The sequence below is a fragment of the Melitaea cinxia genome, chromosome 6 (genome assembly GCF_905220565.1).
Source record: "Melitaea cinxia chromosome 6, ilMelCinx1.1, whole genome shotgun sequence".
Lineage (NCBI taxonomy): Eukaryota > Metazoa > Arthropoda > Insecta > Lepidoptera > Nymphalidae > Melitaea > Melitaea cinxia.
Window position 1 is genome coordinate 6,654,188 of NC_059399.1, and position 22,468 is coordinate 6,676,655.

The 22,468-nt window shown below is 34.4% G+C and overlaps 3 protein-coding genes across 3 annotated transcripts; 1 reads left to right on the forward strand and 2 right to left on the reverse strand.

Moving 5' to 3' along the window:
- Window positions 1-491: 491 nt before the first annotated feature.
- On the reverse strand, window positions 492-6,553 carry LOC123654273 (peroxisome biogenesis factor 2). Its single transcript, XM_045590184.1, has 5 exons — window positions 6,323-6,553; window positions 6,165-6,242; window positions 5,554-5,979; window positions 5,024-5,245; window positions 492-649 (listed from the first exon to the last, which is right to left on the reverse strand). The coding sequence occupies exons 1-5, from the start codon at window positions 6,353-6,355 to the stop codon at window positions 572-574; spliced, it is 837 nt and encodes a 278-aa protein (XP_045446140.1). The 5' UTR covers window positions 6,356-6,553; the 3' UTR covers window positions 492-571.
- A 3,831-nt stretch (window positions 6,554-10,384) lies between these two features.
- LOC123654275 (chromatin modification-related protein MEAF6) lies at window positions 10,385-15,311 on the forward strand. The gene is made up of 5 exons (XM_045590186.1): window positions 10,385-10,433; window positions 10,539-10,697; window positions 10,811-11,014; window positions 11,867-11,903; window positions 14,756-15,311. The coding sequence occupies exons 2-5, from the start codon at window positions 10,557-10,559 to the stop codon at window positions 15,190-15,192; spliced, it is 819 nt and encodes a 272-aa protein (XP_045446142.1). The 5' UTR covers window positions 10,385-10,433; window positions 10,539-10,556; the 3' UTR covers window positions 15,193-15,311.
- On the reverse strand, window positions 15,305-16,984 carry LOC123654274 (osteopetrosis-associated transmembrane protein 1). Its single transcript, XM_045590185.1, has 5 exons — window positions 16,741-16,984; window positions 16,368-16,669; window positions 15,961-16,187; window positions 15,493-15,664; window positions 15,305-15,416 (listed from the first exon to the last, which is right to left on the reverse strand). Exons 1-5 carry the CDS (start codon window positions 16,830-16,832, stop codon window positions 15,367-15,369), a joined length of 843 nt encoding a protein of 280 aa, XP_045446141.1. The 5' UTR covers window positions 16,833-16,984; the 3' UTR covers window positions 15,305-15,366.
- Between the last annotated feature and the right edge of the window lie 5,484 nt (window positions 16,985-22,468).

Sequence of the window (22,468 nt, forward strand, 5' to 3'; positions counted from 1 at the left end):
ATAAAAAAAACTAGCTAAAAAAATTATATTGCCTATAGCCTTTCTTGATAAATGGACTATCCAACACAAATTTTTGAATTTTAACAAGTAGTTTCTGAGATTTGCGTATATAAACAAACTCTTCAGCTTTATAAAGTTATCTACGTAAGCGCTACATGATCCATTTGTGCCATACAATTTTAGAGAATGTAATTAACGTACAGCTTATCGTAGATAAATACCTTGTGTATAGTTATATATTTTATAAAATTTCATTTTTAAAGTGATTTTTTTTTCTATTCATGGGTAATAAAGAAACTTCGTTTAGTAATCAAGTACATGTACATACGAATGAAATATTCATACATTATAAATCAATTCATTTTAGCAATAAATTACCATTGCATAATTATAATTTTATTAATTTAAGTTTTTAACATATAAAAAGTCTGAGATTTGTAAATATTGTATAAAATTGCCTTGCATGTGAGAGTATAAATAAAAAGCTTATGAACAAAAGATAATTTTTATTTAATACAACATTACCCTTAAACGTTTCCTCTCCATAAAAAAAAAAACAATAAATAATGATTTATGCATATTTCATAACTTGTCTTCCATTGTAATAGCACTTTGGACAAGCGAAGTCTGAGTCTGCAATCTTATTTGCCTGTTGGTGCAAAAATGTTGCTATTAATATTGTTGAATGTAATTCTTTTTTTAACAAATGACAGACAATCGACTGACAACTTATAAGACAGAAATGTAATCCATTAGCAAAAATTCATTAGTTTAGTTCTAGTGAGCGCTCGTGTTATTGTTATTATTATTATTCGTTCGATTATCATCATCATCATATCAGCTCACGGACGCCCACTGCTGAGCATAAGCCTCCCCTAATGCTTTCAACGACGATCGGTCCTGCGCAGCACGCATCCAGCGGCTTCCCGCGACCCTGACCAGATCGTCGGTCCACCTCGTGGGGGGTCTGCCAACGCTGCGGCGCCCGGTACGTGGTCGCCACTCGAGAACCTTTCCGCACCAACGGCCATCGGTCATGGTCATATTTGCGGAGACCAAATATGAACCGTATGCAAAGATTCTGAAGGCTTTCAAGCTTATTCAATTGCTCAGTATCAGCGTAGTCAAGAATTGGTAGAAGGAGTGACTGTGCTAACGCAATTTTAGTGGGCAGTGGAAGGAAATATTGAAGCCTTCGAAGTAATCCGACGGCTGCGAATAGCTTGCGGCTCAACTCGCTCAGTTGCGGTATCCAAGAGAGACGGCTATCGAAAATCACTCCGAGATTTTTTACCTTGTCGCTGTAACTAATAGCGGAATAATTAAAAATGACAGGTAGTACGTGTGACCAATCTATTCGGCCCACTAGTTTTGGACTACCAATGATAGTCACTTGACACTTTGATGGATTGATGTTCAATCCGTATGAGTTGGACCAATCAAGAATGTTGTTTAAATCGCTATTTATCCTTTGAATACATGTTGGTAAGTCAATCAGTTTGGTGTGGGAGTAAATCTGGAGATCCTCTGCGTAAATTTGGTAAGGAGAAGATATACAGGGACATATAGTATTTAAAAAAATTGAAAAGAGGAGAAGAGATAAGACGCACCTTGTGGGACGCCAGCTTTTACGTCTAACCAGTCTGAGAAAATATTCTGGAAGCGAAAACTCTGCTGACGCCCAAATAAGTAGCTACGAAACCACTCAATTACCGATGGAGGTATGTCAAGGGAACTCATAACTGCAAGCAATATATCAAAATTTACAGTGCTGAACGCATTGCTAAAGTCTAGCAAGGTCAACACCGTGAGACTCTGATTGTCCATGGCGAGTCTGATGTCATCGGAGATTTTAACGAGAGCCGTAGCCGTACTAAGACCTTTACGGAAAGCGGACTGGTAGGGATTTAGGAGATTGTTTGAGGTAAGGATTGAATGATGTAAGTTGTTGATGAACAAGACGTTTCAAAACTTTGTACAAAAAAGGACAAAGTACAAAAGTGTACAGCAAAAGTTTTTTAGTCTCTTCTGATAAAAAAAAAGAATTATTGCAATCGCTTGCACCGGCTTATGTTTTTGTTTTGTCACCAATCTTAACTTCAAATAACCTATTACTGAGCGCAAATTTCACACTTCAGGAACTCTTAAATTGCATTAAAAACAAAGAGACGGCTCCAGGACGGCAGATGACAGTATAACATATTTGATGATTTTCAATTTACCTCAACACCGGGAAATTATATCTTCTAAGCATTTTTAAGCAGTACTGTGTGGCTACGGTACTAAAGAATATAGCCAACCCCTCTCTTCCCGTGGGTGTCGTAAGAGGCGACTAAGGGATAACACAGTTCCGCTACCACCTTGGAACTTAAAAAGCCGACCGGTGACGGGATAACCATCCAACTGCTGGCTTTGAAATACACAGGCCGAAGACGGGCAGCAGCGTCTTCGGTGCGACAAAGCCAGTCCTGCGGTCACCAACCCGCCTGCCCAGCGTGGTGACTATGGGAAAAACACATGAGTTCACGCCATATTTGGCTCGACCTTGTGGAGGCCTATGTCCAGCAGTGGACTGTATAGGCTGTAATGATAAAGCATTTTAATAATATATTTATTTCGGGCTGTATCCCTCATCAGTGGCGCAGTATTCGTATAGTTCCTATTCCTAAGTCTAGCATGAATCATGAAATTAAACTTAGACCGATATCACTTATTCATGTATCTATAAATTATTTCATCTTCTGATTAGTAAACGTGTTGAATGATTAGTAGAATCGAATAAAATAATGTCACCTAATACGACTGGTTTTAGAAAAGGACAATCCACATTAGATAATTTAACTAATTTAGTAACACACATACAGTTAGGTTTTTCTCAAAGTTCATCAACAGCTTGCTTCTTAAATATTAATAACGCCTATAATAATGTTTTAATTAAGAGGAAGGTGGACCAATAAGAGTTTGGCCCAAGGAGATCCCTTATCATTCCTAATTTTCAACATTGTTGCCTCAGACATTTGTAAACGTATTGAAACAGTGGCCATTTTACAATACGCTAATGACTTTGTTGTATATGCAACTAATAAAAAGATTCAAGATAGTGTAGAAAAACTACAAATTGTTTTATACACATTGACTGAAATGTTGGAAATTATAATAATAATTATAATAATAATAATAATATTCTTTATTGCACACCATTATAAGATACAAACAAAAGTAGTATAATTAGAGAAAGATGTACAAAGGCAGTCTTATCGCTAAAAGAGCGATTTCTTACAGACAACCTTTGGGTATAGGACAGCGTATAGAAAAGCGGTTAGGAAGTATACAAATAATTTTTATAGAAATTAGAATTATTGGTTTGGAATTACAGCCTAATAAATTTAACTTATGTATTTTCTATTAAGGTTACAAAAGCATCAAATATCATTCAAAGTTAACAAATCTGAATAAAAAATTGTAGATAGTACAAAATACCTGGGTATGTAGCTAGACAAGACGCTACGTTGGTCTAAACACATGTGAAATCTGTGACAAAGTAAAGATATTTGGTTTTGCTAAGGATCTTAGCAGGCCGCTCTTGGGGAGTCCATCCACTACATTTGCAAAGATTATATATATCTTTAATTAGGAAAACTCATCAAAAATCAGGCTTTAAAAATAATTGGTAGTTTTATAAGATCATCGCCGGTTCACGCCATGGAAAGCGAGATATATACCCCTCCCCCCCTTAAACATAAGACGTAAAGACCTCATGTACAAATATATCCTTATGGATATCCTTAGGCTCGATTGTGTTTCAATGTCAAAGAAAAATTACAACACAAATGTTTTGAAACCGCAAATAATTCAAGAGATATATCAATAATACTTTCAGTGGAATAAAATCTTAACAATGGTTCTAAGAGTGAAGTGGGTCTAGGTGCTGCCTACTATAACTCCAACAGGAATTGTAACAGGCGTTTTAAAGTTGATGGCCCGATATGGATAATATCAGTTGAACTGTTAGCTATTTTGTAGCAAGTTCTAGTGTTGTTATATTTACTGACAGTAGAAGCGCCGTTTGCCATATTGCTAAATGCACTTCGGGTGGTCGAGGTACATTTTTAGCATATTCCATTTTAAACAAAATAGAAGAATGTCAAAAAAGTAATATTGTTTTTAAAGATCCAATGGGTACCTTCACGGCCTGTCTGGCAATGAGGAGGCTGACCGATTAGCAAGAGCAGCAGTCATTGATGGATCAATTGTTTGCATAAAATCAATCTTTTCGGAAATTTTACCACTTTCTTCTTTAACATAAAATTAATAAAAAGTTTAAAGAATATTTTGAGGAACGCTCTCTTGAAAAAGCATTTGGTATAAAACGATCCAGTGTCAGCGTCATAAGACGTACAACATGTTTTGATGGAATGCGTCCATTACAAATGGAGCAGATGAGATTTGGTGTCCAAATTGGGCCTGAATTTATTGGAAGTCTGCTTGTTTAATCAGATCTTGTCTGAACTAACATCCCAATGTGCCAAATCTAACCTAGTGTTTGTATTTAGTAGTATTAAGTTAAGATCTAATAATAATTTAGTATTATAATTTAGTTTATTTAAAAATGTTAAAATTGTTAGTCTTAGTATAGGATAAGTATAATATAGGGCTGTCATGTACATATGTATAAAAGTCCCTAATAAAGATATTTAAAAAAAAAACTGTTGGCAAACAAGTGTACGGCTTACCCGATGGGAAGCGATTACCATAGGTTATAGACGTCTGCAACACCAGAAGCATCGCAAGCGCGTTGCCGACTCTATCCCCAATTCCGCCCAAGAGTTCTGGTCACCTTACTCACCAACAGAAACACATCACTGCTTGAAAACAGTATTATTTAGCTGCTATCTTTTGTAAGGTAGGTACTACTCCAGTCGGGCAGCTGCATATTTTGAGCAAGACATTTCCTGCTGTGCTCTACCTTAGTTGAGATAAAAACAAATCTAAAATTAGATCCATCATTAAGGGCATTACTCACCATTAAGCAATAGTAACAAAATATATGTGAACAGCCCATAACATGAGGTAGGATGGGTTTTTCTGAACAGCATGCACAAGTAGTATGAATTGTCATAGTAGCGGAGCTTGGACCGGCACTTGATCTCATTTGGTTTCTCCACCACATGTATTTCAGTATCTTTGACATTCTTTGCTTTAGTCCAAACATATTCACTAGTGAAAGGACTGTTCCAATTAACTCCTACAAGACGATATAAAAAGGATTTCTTATAAACTTACAATACAACAATTTTTTAAAGAAATTTCAATTAGATTAAATTCACCTCACTAAGTAATACAAATATTTGTATAATAAGTGACCACTACCTATAACATCAGATATTATGGATTGTACTCATTACTTAAGTACATATTTCTAATAACACAAATAAAAATTTATACCAATTAGACATTTCTAAATCATATTTTATAATTATTACTGAGTTTTACAATTGCAATATTCCTAATAACTTTCTTAAAAATATATTTAAAATTACATTATTTACATACTATAAGATTATGCCACAACAGTTCACGAGTCCATGAGAAATCTGTCAAGTCCTCTCTCGTAAGTTTGTCTGCTGTTAATTGAAGACCTAATATGAAATCAATGAGCGCTGGATGCTTGCCACTATTTATAAACTGTAGGAAATTAAGAATATCACCAACTAACTGGAATGTTTCCATTTTTGTTAAGAAATTTTGAATTTTTGTATAAGATGTGAGGCTGTACATTGCCCTATCTCTAAAATATTTTAAAGCAACAGTGTATACAAAATACCAGTATAATTTAGTTTTAGTTAAATTTTCTGTTTTGTATTTTAAGGACAACATTTGTTGCCCAAAACTGGAGGCTTTGTCGTACATTGAATTTTTGAATATCCATGATCGAATAAGTAAATCAACTTCAGGAAGGATTGGTTGTAGTACTCCAGGCTGAAATAAAACAACATTTCAATTTAAAACAACAAGCCTTTTTACCTCCTTCCCTACCTACCTTTCTAATTTACTATCTTGTAAAATGTTACCAATGAGGTTTTCCTTTTTCAGAGTACCTACTTGATAAGTTTTTTGGCAATATTTTATATGGGAACAAAAAAAATACTTCTCAAAAAAATCACCTCGAAATATTTAGTAGCTTGAAAAAGTGATTGCTTAAACAATTCTTCTAATTCATTATCTAACTGAATAGAATCCAACTGGAAATAAAAAATAAACAGGCATATTATAAGGATTAAAATAAAAATGTTAAATCAATAATATATATGGTCTTTAATACTTGAGTTACGCGGGGTATATACGTAATTGACATTTTCTCTTAAATTAAAAGGCAACGAATCCTTTATATTATTTTCTTCGCTAACAAGTTTCAAGATTTAATATCATTTTATAACATTATTACTTTGTGACAAGTAACATTATATATAATTAATATAATACTATAACCACAGAGTACTATGATATGAACAACTATTCATTCATTCATTCAGCTTAATGGCTTCCATAACAGCTGACATTGATAACGGGTGTCAGACTCAAACCACAGAGTAAAGTGTAAATATATATTATGTTAGCTATGGGGTGCGTTCCACTAAGCAACCGCAACGTCGTCGTCGCAAGCGATTGCTCGGCGTTATAGATGACATCACTATTCGCGACCTCATCACATCCACTTCACCTACAAAATATAGGTTGGTCAGAGTTGGCTTTTTTTTACAATTATTAACAATAGTTTATTAAACTTTATACATATTTACAATTCACACCTTAACTACTTGAACTAAATATTTATTGATAAATCATGTCCGCGTGGAATCGTGCCAAGAATGCTGGCAACATTTCCCCATTGAATCGCTATGCCGATTCTCTGGGCAAAAAATGCACCAGCCCTCTTGTAACCAGTGGAGGCAATAAGGCGAGGAGGAGTTATCTCATTTAAAAAAGTTTTAGCACTGCAACTCCAAGGTCCAAGTATTTCGACTGCGAACGGCACAAAGATGCAATTTGGAATTAGTGACGAATATTTGTGCCGTTTAGTCATTTCAGCTTTTTCCGCTGCGGCTCCCGCTTTTAAGACTGTTTCCCTGACATGAGACGGAGCAAGTGTGTCAACGCAGGTTGCGTCCCACAAAAGCGCCCGTCCGCTTTCCCATGGAACTAACGTAAATCCATCAGCTCTCTTGCCATGATTGCGACTAATTCCAGTATCGAGCCGATAAGAGCAGGATTGTCGATGGTGGTTTAGAGTCGTGTTCTTCGTCGGGTCACCACTTTTTCACACTATTGTAGTGTCAAAATAAAATGTTTTCTCAGAACGTGTCGATCGAATATATATATTGAATAAAAAATGGTAATATTTACATAAAAGTATTAACAATAAAAAACTAAGTATAACAATAGTAAAGAAGTTTTATGACGAATCAGAGAATGATTATTACTTGTGCTTTGCGTCTCTTTCCCGCACGTGGCTCTCTGTTTCTGCGCATGCCACTGTCGATGATTCATGCGCATCGTTAAAACTCGGAGGTGCGGTAGCGCAGAGCGATAATTATAAATATGACATACGTGCCCGCGGCTCGGTCTTTTCGGCGACGATCGGCGCGGCGAACGGAAGTCTGACGTGTACTTCACTCGGCGGCAGCAAGACTATACATCGCGAAGATATACATGAAGAAAACATGTCGTAACTCTCCTTTTTTCCATTCTTTTTCGTACTTCTTCCCCGCTATACCTTAAAGAGCGCTTTTCTTTCTTGGGTAACCCTACTTTTCACCTAAATCTTCGCTCCCTAAATGATAATAAGTAAAGTTTACCTACGTATAACACGAGCTCATACTCCAGTTCTTTCTCGGTAAAGGCGGTAAGACTGGAATGCTCTTCCTTCTAAAATCCGTCAATCCCCTACTATATCTTTTTTCAAAAATCGAGTTAAGAACTTTTACAAAACTATGACTTAATTTCTTACACGCATATATTCACCATTATTTTCCCAAAACGACGTATGTTTGTACCCAATATATGCTTAATATTACTATTTTTTTACTTATTTCTTCTTTATTATTTATATATAATATTATTATTTATTTTACTTTATATTTAATTATTATTTATCTATTTATACTTTTTAATATAGTGAGTATTGCGCATGTGTAGATAAATGTATGTATTTATATGGATATACAATCCATATATCATCCATTATATAATTATAGATTATATTATATTTTTAAGCTGCACAAGCCCTTAAATTCAACAAGCTCCTTTCTGGTGAGTAGTCTGGAAGAGATCACTATCTAGTGATAAGACCGCCCGTTGCATGCAACGTAATTTTTTTTCCCTTTAAGTTTTATTCTTATGTAATTGTTATATGTTACTGTGTGCAATAAAGTTATTTATTATTATTATAATTATTATTATAAAACGTGCAAGTTGGCTTGAAGACTTCTGTGAAAATCTGTGCATGTGATTAGCGGTGCTTCTTGCATGGTGTGCTGAGATAGTTCTATTTACAAACAGTTCTTTTCAGAGCTAAAGACGTCTTGTTTCTCGAATATGAAACAGTTGTTTTCAACGCTAACAATCTTAAATCACGAACATTAAAACAGCTCTTTTCAGAGCTATGTACTTCCTGTTTCACGAAAGCGTCATGTTTCTTAGTAACGGTAATGGTTTTAGGTTATAAACGGTAAAGGTATCGGTAAGGTTAAATGGTTAAAAAGTAATGGTAGTTATACGTATTTTGGCGGCCTCATTGAATTACTATAACTACTCAAGTAATAATAGTTCGAAGTGGTAGGTAGCCACAGAGTGGCAAGAGCTCTTTTTATATCATCGTTTAGGGAACCGTGGCCGGAAAACCTACCTGAACTCTTGTTACAGGAAAGGCCGTGTAGTCCGAAAGAATCAACCTCTTTTCCGCACGTACATCTGTGTTCAAAGCACAGTGGAGCTCCCCACCGGAGGCCGAGAGCAATTCTAAAACTTTCATTGTCTAAAAGTGTCCCAAGATTTTTTGACAACATTGCGTGTAACTAGTGACCGGACTCTTTATATGACACAGCTAAAAGCCTGGCACGGTTTTTGTCACTTGTAAGATTTTGCATCAAACTTATATGAGTATTGTGAACTATTGGCATATCTCAAAAATTTGTTTTGTTATGTCCTTCGGGATATCGTCATTAGAACACATTAACTTCCAGTTTTCTATTGCATCTGTAGCATCTGTAATTTGGACTGAATTAGATTTTAAGATGTCGGAACATAAACCCTTGATACTATGCACACAAGCAAGAAACGCAGGAAGAGCGACACTAGAAATTTTTCTCACGCCGATGCCACCATCTCTAATTGGTAAAGTAGCTTGGGTCCATGAATTTTCATCAAAAGATAAATTTAGAATTTTTTCTAATGAATTTTTTGATGTGGCATCAAGTTTTTCGGTCAATCCAATTGGGCTTGCGCGTAAAATATATATTAATTTTGGGACAAATAGACAATATTTTAATATAGTGTAGGCAATATGAGAATTTAAAGTACTGAATTTGTCAGTGTTTTCAACGAATATTTTAATTTTATCATCCAAAATTGGCTGTATGCCACCTAGAAGAAGAATTTTTAAATTAAGAGCAATTTTATTAAATAATTCCGTTGCCAAATTAATTTTGGAAAGTGATAGAAGATCTGTGAAAAAAAATTCACATTTTGAAATATTTAATTTGAGATCATTTTTATCAAACTCGTTTTTAATTTTGATTAAGTCTTTAACAACATCGTCCACTTTACCTCCTGTGTTTCCATCATCTAGGTACCAGATGTTCAATTTTGATTTTAAATTTGAGATGCATTTGTGGATACATAGGCTAAAAAGAGCCGGACCTAGTGGGTTTCCTTGCTGAACGCCGACATTAGAAAAAATTTGTATTTTCGCCAAAAAGTAGTTTAGATTAAAAAAAGTAGTTGGCTTTCATCGAAACTTGGAATTTGAAAAAACAACTGTCAATGTCAAATTGTAAATGTTATCTCTCATTCGATTCGCCAAAAACACAACGATGAATTCCTGGGAATCCATGTTGAACTAAGTATAACTCCAATCCAAGCGAAATATTCACTGACAACCCCCACAGCTGCATGTTTTCACCATGCCGCCATATTGCGAGCACACAGCAGACACCTGACAGCGCCCAATTTGGCCAAATAAGCGTTCCACTTATAAAATTCGCCCACAACGCACGCGGCGGTTTTTGCGTTAGTGGAACGGCAATTTCAGCGGTCGTGGGCGCAGGCGTTGTGGACCTTAGGTGGAACGCACCCAATATCAAGTAGGTACTCTGTTAAATGTCACGTTAACGTTATGTTGACGTCATTTGGACGTCATTCTAGCTACATAATAGGTGTCAATTCTGTTTAACAAATTTTGATTAAAGAAGGCTAAGACTTTATAACATATTTATTAATTTGCCTGGTTTTACATGTTATGGATGCTTAATTAATAAAAGAATAAATACGGCGACGAAATGGTTGTTTCACCGCAAAGTCCAGCCAGCGAAACCCAAAGTGTGCAAGTAAAAAAAATCAATATGGCAGCCAAACAAACTTCAGTAGCGGACACAAGAGCGGAATTAGCAGAACTAGTAAAGAGAAAAGCAGAGGTCGCTGTATGTATTACAACTGTTTATAGTTTTATATTTTATGTATGCATATTTACAAAACAATAAACAAGAAATACATTTTAGTTATACTTTGAAAACAATAAAATTTTTGGTTTTAGGAAACTTTAGCTAATTTAGAGCGGCAAATTTATGCTTTTGAAGGTTCTTATTTGGAAGATACACAATTGTATGGGAATATAATTCGAGGATGGGACAGATATTTAGCAACAAACAAAAGTACGAATTCAAAGGCGGACAAACGTAATAGAAAATTTAAAGAAGCTGAAAGACTGTTTTCTAAATCTTCCATTACATCTATGGCGGTAAGACTCTATTTCTTCATAATTGTGTTTGCTCGCAAACGAAAAAAAAACCGACTTCAATTACATCGACGAGTAATACAACGTAGATCGACGAAAAAATAGTCAAGTAACTACGCGTTATCAAAGATTACTCAAAAAGTAGTTATCAGATCTCAATAAAATTTATATGTGACCACATGACAACATCAGCTTTCGTATAATTAAAAATTATTACACACACACCCTCACCAGGGGGTAGACCCAGTAAAAAGTTATTGCGGATTTTCAAGAAGTTCCCTCGATTTCTCTGGGATCCCATCATCAGATCCTGGTTTCCTTATCATAGTACTAAACTAGAGATATCTTCTTTCCAACAAAAAAAGAATTATCAAAATCAGTACACCCAGTAAAAAGTTATTGCGGATTTTCAAGAGTTTCCCTCGATTTCTCTGGAATCCCATCATCAGATCCTGGTTTCCTTATCATGGTACTAAACTTGGGATATCTCCTTTCCAACAAAAAAAGAATTATCAAAATCTGTACATCCAGTAGAAAGTTATGCGGTATAATACAACGTAGGTCGACAAAAAAAGCGTCAAGTAAAAACGCATTATTAGATATAACTCGAAAAGTAGTTGTTAGATCTCAAATAAATTTAAATGGGACCAATTGACACACACCGCCTTTCGATTAAAAAAAAATTTGTCTAAATCGGTCCACACGGTCAAAAGTTCTGATGTAACAGTCAAAAAAATACAGTCGAATTGAGAACCTCCTCCTTTTTTGGATGTCGGTTAAAAATGTAATGATATTCATATAGTTGCAGTTATATTTATATATATTTATTGTTTATGAAATAAAATTGTTTTTCAGGCTGTAAGTGGACTTGTTGATCCTGCAGAAGCCAAAAGTAAGTTTTATATGAATAAAAAAAATTATATTGTATATATACCGGGTGATTTTGAAAGCGTTTTGGAAACGAAAATTTTGAATTATTTATCAATAACAGAACAGAATATAACGTTAATTTAATAATATATGTATTTTTTTTTTTCATCAAAGTCGATATTCATATCGTTTACAGATAAAAAGTGAGAACCAGTAGTAGCGCTACACGGTAGGTACATTCTAAAAATAGAAATACTATACGTTTTAATAGCGAGTCACAAAATCGTATTAGCCAATAAAAACAAAGCTACCGAGTTGCGCCGGAGTCGACCAATGACGGCGTTGCTCACTTGTCCTTGTAATCGTCGGCGTCCCGCGTCCCTGGCTTTCAGTCGGTCAGTAATACCATAGCGGTACATGCGTAAACAAGGTCAAGGACGTTTAAATTATTATTCGCCGGAGTTTGAAGATGTTCTTGAGTACTTCGAGCGCGATCCCTGGCGGAGGACAAGGATGGCAGCAAGAGAATTCGATGTTAGCCAAAACTTCGTATGGAAGATATTACGTACACAAGGATTACACCCGTATCATTTTCGTAAGGCTCACGTAATAAACAACGCACCGGAAAGAATCGCCTTTTGCCAGTGGTTGTTAAATAATACAAACGACAACATACTCTGGACGGACGAGTCACTGTTTACTCGAGTGGGACTATACAATGTGCACAATGAGCATTACTGGGCTCTAATTAACCCCCACTTGATACGAGAAAACCATCACCAGGTTTGTTTCAGTGTGAACGTGTAGGCCGGTAATTATTAACGACCAACTAATAGGGCTACAGCACCGTGGACCACATCCATACTGTTCGGCAGATTATCCAAAAGACGGAAGAATATAATCAACCGCTGTGTATGGCATTTGTGGACTACGAGAAAGCCTTCGACTCCGTCGAGACCTGGGCTGTCCTGGACTCTCTGCAGAGATGTCATATCGACTGGCGATATATCGAGGTACTAAAATCTATGTACGACGCGGCGACGATGACCGTTCATGTCAATGACCAAAGAACAAGACCTATTTCCCTCCGGCGCGGGGTAAGACAGGGGGATGTAATATCACCGAAACTGTTTACCACTGCGCTAGAAGATGTTTTTAAGACCTTGGATTGGGGAGAACGGGGCATCAACGTCAACGGTGAATTCATCTCTCACCTTCGTTTCGCCGACGATATTGTCATCTTTGCGGAGACGCTGGATGAGTTAGGCCAAATGCTGGCCGGCCTAAACGAGTCCTCCCGACGTGTCGGTCTCTGTATGAACTTGGATAAGACGAAAGTTATGTTTAACAACCAAGTCATACCGATACCGGTATCGGTCGATGGTACCCTTCTCGAAGTTGTTCAGGATTATATTTACCTAGGCCATACTATCCAACTAGGCCGCAACAACTTCGAGAAGGAGGCCGATAGGAGGATTCGGTTGGGCTGGGCGGCGTTTGGCAGACTCCGTCGAGTCTTCACTTCGAAGATTCCGCAATGCTTGAAGACAAAAGTTTTCGAGCCATGCGTCCTGCCTGTGTTAACATACGGAGCCGAGACGTGGACACTGACCAAGGGACTGGTCCACAAGCTTAAAGTCGCTCAACGTGCAATGGAACGGGCTATGCTTGGGGTCTCTCTCAAAGACAGGATTAGAAATGAGACTATCCGCGAGAGAACGAAAGTAACCGACATAGCCCACAGAATTAGCAAGTTGAAGTGGCAGTGGGCTGGTCATCTGTGTCGCAGGACCGATGGCCGTTGGAGTAGACGGGTCCTAGAGTGGAGACCGCGTCTTGGCAAACGCAGTGTGGGACGTCCTCCGGCCCGTTGGACCGACGATCTACGTAAGATTGCCGGTGTAGGCTGGATGAGGATTGCGGAAGACCGGGATATGTGGCGCGAACTTGGGGAGGCCTATGTCCAGCAGTGGACTGCGATAGGCTGAAGTGATGAACTAATAGGGCCTATTTTTATTGAAGGTCATCTAACCGGCAATTCGTACTTAGAGATGTTAAGGAGAGTAATATCTGAGTTAGTAGACGATGTACCTGGACAGTGAGTTTAGTGATAGGTGGATAGGTCGAGGAGGGCCTGTGTCTTGGCCACCTGGAAGTCCTGACTTAACGCCCCTGGATTTTTTCTTGTGATCGGAAATAAAAAGTTATACAGGTCAGTCAATATGAAAGCTGTGATGATTTACGCATTGCGATAGTGGACGCTTTTGATAAAGTGAAAAGTGATCAAGACACATTAAGAAAATTAAAAGACAATTGTATTAAACGCGTACGTTTGTGTATTGAACGCAGCGGACTCCATTTTGAGCAGTTGCTTCGATACAGAGAAGTGTAAATAGTGTAAATAAACTGTTAATAGGTATGTAAGTTAATTATTCTGTAGAAAACTCCGATTTTTTAAATACGCCTGAAGTTTATATCTACAGTCCGTTTATAAATTGATTTGTTGTGAAAAGAACAATCGTGGTTAATAATCGAAAAGAAGTTTAAATAAAATAGGTATTTCTGACGGTCCTAAGCCCGTGTAAAGTATGAAGGACAAACGAGTCTATCTACGTAAGTACTCGCTAGCTCGCGCCTATCATTGTTTCATTCATATAAAATAATGAATGAATGATCAGTGCCTTACTACTTTCCAAGTCGATCAAATAAAAATGAATATTAAAATTGAAACTTTTTTTTAGTCAACATTACAATTGATTTATCCATTTTTATATGTACTATAGATGATTCCAAAGTAAAATATTTCGTTTCCAAAACGGTTATAAAATCACCGTGTATATATGTATATATATATAAAATTTTCATTATTTTTAGATGAAAGAAATAGCGAAACCGAATCTCAGACTAATGAAGATTCCTCTGATACACAAATCAGTACGGGCATGATTGGAAATTTGAACCATACTACTATCCACGGTTCTACTGAAAGCATTGCGTCTAAGCCCTCTGGCAAACAACACACTAATGGTAATATTGAAAAAACTATCAACAGTGTATTAACAAAGCAAAGTATTACACAGAAAATTGCTACCTCATCTAATGTACTTCAAAAGGCTTTTGGCAATGACAACAAAATGTTAACAGCTATTGGATTAGACAGTAGACCAAGCACACCAAAAGAAAAAGACAGTGGACTTGGCTTAATAAACAAAGGCGAAACTACACCAAACTCCTTAAAACATAAGTTATCGAACAGTAGTAACAACAGTAATATTAAAAAGAACAACAATAAAAAAGCAAGGCACAGATAAAGTCTATAAACATTTTCCATGTGTACAAGTTACTTACTGTCCTACAGAGTCTATAGTGTATTCTTGGATACTTAAGTGTTAAGACAATGACAGGTCAAATAAAAATACTGTATAATAAATCAATATTTTACTTATGTCCTTTATTTATATAAACTTAAGCATTCACAAAATCTATTAGTTTCTCCTGTTTATAGACCTTAATATACTTTGTTTGAATCTGGATTCTGAAAAAAAAAAAAAAAAAACATGAAATTGTTTATTTAGAATTTGTATGTAAATTTATTTTTTAATAGTACTTACGCTTTAGTACATTGGGTAAATCTCTGATTGGTCCACAAAAGCGAACTGCTAAATAATATAGTAATGGCAAAAGTGATATAATTGCTGCACTACATAAAAATACTACCTCTGGTGTTTTTCTCAAATTGCAACAGTTGAGGGTTTTGCTCCAAATATACCTTGTTGCATTCATCTATAAAGAAAAATCAAACAAAAATGGAATATATCAGATAATGTAGTTTATTGATAAAAATGATAATATGTTAGGTCATTTTCAAAACTAAACATCATCGTCATCAACAATTCCACTTAAGACAAATGAAAGTAAACTCTTGTAATGACAATATTTCAAAGTATACTTCTTTTTGTACATTACAATTGGTTTGAGAGGAACTGATTCCTCAGTAAATCATTAAGTAATTTTAATCAAGAAATTTAAATTTGGAGATAACCACATAAAATTATTACTTCCTAATGTATAATACATACAGAATCTACAATGTCCATGCAAACACTATCAACACCTATTGAGTCTGAGCTTAAAGATTTATAAAACTCATCCAATTGAAGGTATGACTGCATACATCTGTTGCAAACTTCATTATTGTTTGGATCCATATTTGTAACAATACATTTCATTGTGTCATTAGATAACTTGTGAAAGTGTATTGTTTCATTTTTTAGGGATGGGTTTCCATGATTCCAATCAAAGCAGCCTGAAAATAAATGCACAAAATGATATAGGATAACTGATAATTCCAATTGCATTGGTATATTTTTGGTTACAAAAATACATTATATTTTTTATGATTAGATCTTCTTTCTTTAATTATTTTGTACAGATCAATAATGTATAGATGTAAATATGTATTTGTAAATGATAAATAAGTACATACCATTGCATTTTCCTTTATTCCATATAGAGAGAACATTGTCATGAAATTCTTGAACTGCATTTAATCTGTCTTGAGAAATAAAAATAGATCGACAGGAAGTGCCATTTACCGCAGTATTAAGTAATTCTTGGTATTTATCACGGAATTTAACATATTTCTCAACACATTTCTCACAAAGGGTTATTGGTTTCGCATTAGATATGGAACAAAAGGTAAAATTCGACACATGATTGGCAAAATCATTTAATATTGCAAAACATTTTTCAGGATAATCTGTTGTACTACTTTCTCCGTTGTAGTGTCTGAAACAGTATTATTTTAAATGAAAACGATATTTTATTATTTTATAATCTTCACTCATAAAAATTCTTACAATATTAAATTTGATTGTAATTGACTATACTTCTGAAACTTGGCATTCAAAACACTTAAAGAACAAAAAACCACTAACACATATTTTAACATTTTATATTAATCTTATATGTAAACATAATTATGCAAAATTTAACCCTATATTTTACTGACATGACATGACATTTGTTTATATCAAAGAGTATATGCCTATATGGTTTTTATCTTCTGATACATATTACACGTACAAACCAAGTAAAGAGTATATAAAGACCTACCCCACCCCAGCCTGCAAAATAATGATATTTGTAATAAAAAAAATACTAATTGATAGATTTTGAATTGCTCAATTCAACTACGTTGTCCTTTTAAATTGCTCACCTCAAATTATATAATTAAAAATCAAAATTTAAAAAAAAATTTCAAATATTTTCAAACTCCTATACCTTTTGATGTATACAATATTTTAAATTGCTCAAAGTGTTAAAAAACTGCTCAAGTTGCATTTATAATTGCTCAAGTATAGTTTAGAACAGATCCACTTCCCTTAATTTTTAAATAAATATAAATAGTTTGAACAAATAAAATATTGATACTTGTAAAAAAAAAAAAATACTAATCGATACATTTTCAATAGCTCAATTCGACTACGTTGTCCTTTTAAATTGCTCACCTCAAATTATTTAATTATAAATTAAAAAAGTCGTTGAAAAATATTCTTTTATCAATATTTTCAAACTACGTGCTGTGTGGCTACGGCACTAAAGAATTTAGCCACCCCCTCTCTTCCCGTGGGTGTCGTAAGAGGCGACTAAGGGATTACAAGGTTCCACAACCACATTGGAACTTAAGAAGCCGACCGATGGCGGGATAACCATCCAACTGCTGGCTTTGAAATACACAGGCCGAAGACGGGCAGCAGCGTCTTCGGTGCGACAAAGCCAGTACTGCGGTCACCAACCCGCCTGCCCAGCGTGGTGACTATGGGCAAAACACATGAGTTCACGTTATTTTTGGCGTAAAGTTGTGGAGGCCTATGTCCAGCAGTGGACTGTATAGGCTGGAATGATGAATATTTTCAAACTCCTATATCTTTTGATGTATACAATATTTTAAATTGCTCAACGTGTTAAAACCCTGCTCAAGTTGCATTTATAATTGCTCAAGTACAGATTTGAACAGCTCCACTTTCCTTAATTTTTAAATAAATATATAAAGTTGGAACAAATTTAACGTTTATATCGATAAAGTGAGCGCTGCAGATGCGCATAGACAATGATGGGAAGCCAAAAAAATTGCGGATATTCGTAATAAAAAGATGCTAATCGTTCGATTTTCAATAGCTCAATTCAACTACGTTGTCCTTTTAAATTGCTCGCTTCAAATTATTTAATTAAAAATCAAAAAAGTCGTTGAAAAATATTCTTTTATCAATATTTTCAAACTCCTATATCTTTTGATGTATACGATATTTTAAATTGCTCAATGTGTTAAAGAACTGCTCAAGTTGCATTTATAATTGCTCAAGTACCGTTTGGAACAGCTCCACTTTCCTTAATTTTTAAATAAATATAAATAGTTTGAACAAATTTAACGTTTATATCATAAGACATGTGTACGCTGCGCGTGCGCATAGACAATGATGCGAAGCCAAAAAATTGCGGATATCTGTAATAAAAAAGATACTAATCGATAGATTTTCAATAGCTCAATTCAACCTCGTTATATCGTTATCCTTTTAAATTGCTCACCTCAAATTATTTGATTACAAATCAAAAAAGTCGTTGAAAAATATTCTTTTATCAATATTTTCAAACTCCTATATCTTTTGATGTATACAATATTTTAAATTGCTCAAAGTGTTAAAAAACTGCTCGCGTTGCATTTATAATTGCTCAAGTATAGTTTGGAACAGATCCACTTCCCTTAATTTTTAAATAAATATAATCCTGCCCGGAAAACAGCTACCAAATTTGATAGCTTATTTACCGATAGTAGCGCCACCTACCGGGTCCGACTGAGATAAAAAATAACCCGATCTCCCAACTTGGACCAAATTATAGATGCGTGCAAAAATATGATAAAAATTGGTTCAGTAGTTTCGGAGTTACGTACGTTTAGTTAACGACCACCACTGAAATCCTTATTGGGGATGAGTTATCCTAAAATCCGCTCATTGATCATTTCTATGATCACATATATAGGAGATTCGTACCAAATTTGGAGTCAATAGGAGATATAATTTAAAAATGGGAATTTTCCATTGTTAACGCCCCCGCAAGAATATAATTAGTAATGTGAAATAGCTAGTTAATACAATTTTTACAGTATGTAAAATGCGGTCTACGATTAAGATCAATTTAATCATTAATAACTTACGTAAAATGCGCCCTAATATATTATTTAACATGAACTTTATTGACTAGCAATAAAGTTCAAATTGACTCTACATTTTAGTTAGAAAACGTTTGTATGGGAAAAAGAAAAGGGCTGTTTTTAGGGTATTCCCGGAAATTATTCGAATTTTTCTCACCTTTTAAACCTTCCCTAGACCTCCACGAACATTTCAAGACCAAGATAAGATAAATCCGTTCAGCCGTTCTCGAGTTTTAGCGAGACTAAAGAACAGCAATTGATTATTTATATAATAGATAATAAGATTCAGGAAAGTGGAGCCGTTCAAAACTGTACATGAGCAATTATAAATGCAACTTGAGCAGTCCTTTAACACGTTGAGCAATTTAAAATATTGTATACATCAAAAGATATAGGAGTTTGAAAATATTGATAAAAGAATATTTTTCAACGACTTTTTTGATTTGTAATCAAATAATTTGAGGTGAGCAATTTAAAAGGATAACGATATAACGATGTTGAATTGAGCTATTGAAAATCTATCGATTAGTATCTTTTTTATTACGAATATCCGCAATTTTTTGGCTTCGCATCATTGTCTATGCGCACGCGCAGCGTACACCTGCTTTATGATATAAACGTTAAATTTGTTCAAACTATTTATATTTATTTAAAAATTAAGGAAAGTGGAGCTGTTCAAAACTGTACTTGAGCAATTATAAATGCAATTTGAGCAGTTCTTTAACACTTTGAGCAATTTAAAATATTGTATACATCAAAAGATATAGGAGTTTGAAAATATTGATAAAAGAATATTTTTCAAAGACTTTTTTGATTTATAATTAAATAATTTGAGGTGAGCAATTTAAAAGGATAACGTAGTTGAATTGAGCTATTGAAAATGTATCGATTAGTATTTTTTTTTTTTACAAATATCATTATTTTATTTGTTCAAACAATTTATATATATTTAAAAATTAAGGAAAGTGGAGCTCTTCCAAACGGTACTTGAGCAATTATAAATGCAACTTGAGCAGTTCTTTAACACATTGAGCAATTTAAAATATTGTATACATCAAAAGATATAGGAGTTTGAAAATATTGATAAAAGAATATTTTATAACGACTTTTTTGATTTTTAATTAAATAATTTGAAGTGCGCAATTTAAAAGGACGACGTAGTTGAATTGAGCTATTGAAAATCGAACGATTAGCATTTTTTTATTACGAATATCCGCAATTTTTTTGGCTTCCCATCATTGTCTATGCGCATCTGCAGCGCTCACTTTATCGATATAAACGTTAAATTTGTTCCAACTTTATATATTTATTTAAAAATTAAGAAAAGTGGAGCTGTTCAAATCTGTACTTGAGCAATTATAAATGCAACTTGAGCAGGGTTTTAACACGTTGAGCAATTTAAAATATTGTATACATCAATAGATATAGGAGTTTGAAAATATTGATAAAAGAATATTTTTCAACGACTTTTTTAATTTATAATTAAATAATTTGAGGTGAGCAATTTAAAAGGACAACGTAGTCGAATTGAGCTATTGAAAATGTATCGATTAGTATTTTTTTTTTTTTACAAGTATCAATATTTTATTTGTTCAAACTATTTATATTTATTTAAAAATTAAGGGAAGTGGATCTGTTCTAAACTATACTTGAGCAATTATAAATGCAACTTGAGCAGTTTTTTAACACTTTGAGCAATTTAAAATATTGTATACATCAAAAGATATAGGAGTTTGAAAATATTTGAATTTTTTTTTTAAATTTTGATTTTTAATTATATAATTTGAGGTGAGCAATTTAAAAGGACAACGTAGTTGAATTGAGCAATTCAAAATCTATCAATTAGTATTTTTTTTATTACAAATATCATTATTTTGCAGGCTGGGGTGGGGTAGGTTATATAAAGGTGATAAGTGATAACAAGAAGTGACAGCGTATATAAGTGTATAATCCATGGAGCATAGAGAATTTTTTTTTTTCTCTATGCTCCATGGTATAATCTATGATGACAGCTTTTGACAATCAGATAAGGTAGTGTTACCAACGAGTCTAATACAAAACTTGCTAAACTGCTGTTAAAATTTTGCTAAAAGTAAGCTAAGTGCTTTAAAATAATGTCAAAAAAAATGCTAATATTTTTTTATCAAAACTCAAAATAAAATTATTTTGAATATTTATTACTTTTTTATTTATTTATTAATTTATCGACTGAGGTAGGGCACAGTAGGAAATTTCATGCTCAAAATATGAAGCAGCTCAACTGGGGTAGCACCTCGACCTTACAGAAGATCAAAGCTAAATAGCACTGTTTTCAAGCAGTTTTGTGTTCTTGTTGGTGTGTAAGGTGACCAGAGCTCCTGAGGGAAACTGGGAATGGGGTCGACAAAGCGCTTGCGATGCTTCTGGTGTTGCAGATGTCTATAAGCTACGGTAATCGCTTACCATCAGGTGAGCCGTACGCTTGTTTGCCGATCTAGTTGTATAAAAAAGAAATTACGATCTAATCTACTATGTTATCAAATAAAATGTAAATATCTTGGTCTTCATCGGCAGCCGATTTACTTGTAGAAGTGGAAGCCGCATTGTCAAGACGATAACTTTCATTGGTACTTATAAAGCACAGTACGTTATCTGGGACTGTGTAATAATAACAGCATTTCTCCGCTTTCTTTAGGCCAAATCTGATGTATAAAATTGAATTTAAAGTTTTTATCGACAAATATATGGTTGAGAATTTTACTTTTAACAACTTTCACCTGGCTGGAAACGCGATCAATTTTTGGGTTAGAAAGTGGTAGTTATAACAAAGATGAAGCCAATAGAGATAAATCTACTTCATTCCAGAATTCTACGGTGGATGACGTGCATTCCTATTTATTGTTTACTATGTTCCTCCATATCTACATCATAGGATTAAAGTAGGATTAAATGTCGTAAAGTTGGCACCATGTTTATAAATACAAACTGCGACATTATTATAAACATTATAACTAATGCTTTTTACACACATTTGCTATATGGCAAAAACACTATGCAACATGTATAATGAACCTGTGAATCATTTCTATTTATTGTAGTTGAAATTTATTTTGGGAGAAGTTAAAGCTGTGAACAATCTGCTTGAAAGCAACAATGTTGATCTAACAAAATTTTACAAATATTTGTGTGCCTTAGTTTAATCTACAAGTTGGCGTATTTTGAATCCAACTGCGAGAGTCAATATTTTTGGACAGAATATAGAAAGTTATATCGATCCAAAACCATACATGAGATATGCCTTTGACACAAAATTACAGGAATACGACGTTCAGCGTGTAGTGGCAAATAATTTACGTATACATTGCCTGGATTTCACCCTGAAACTTGTAACAGAA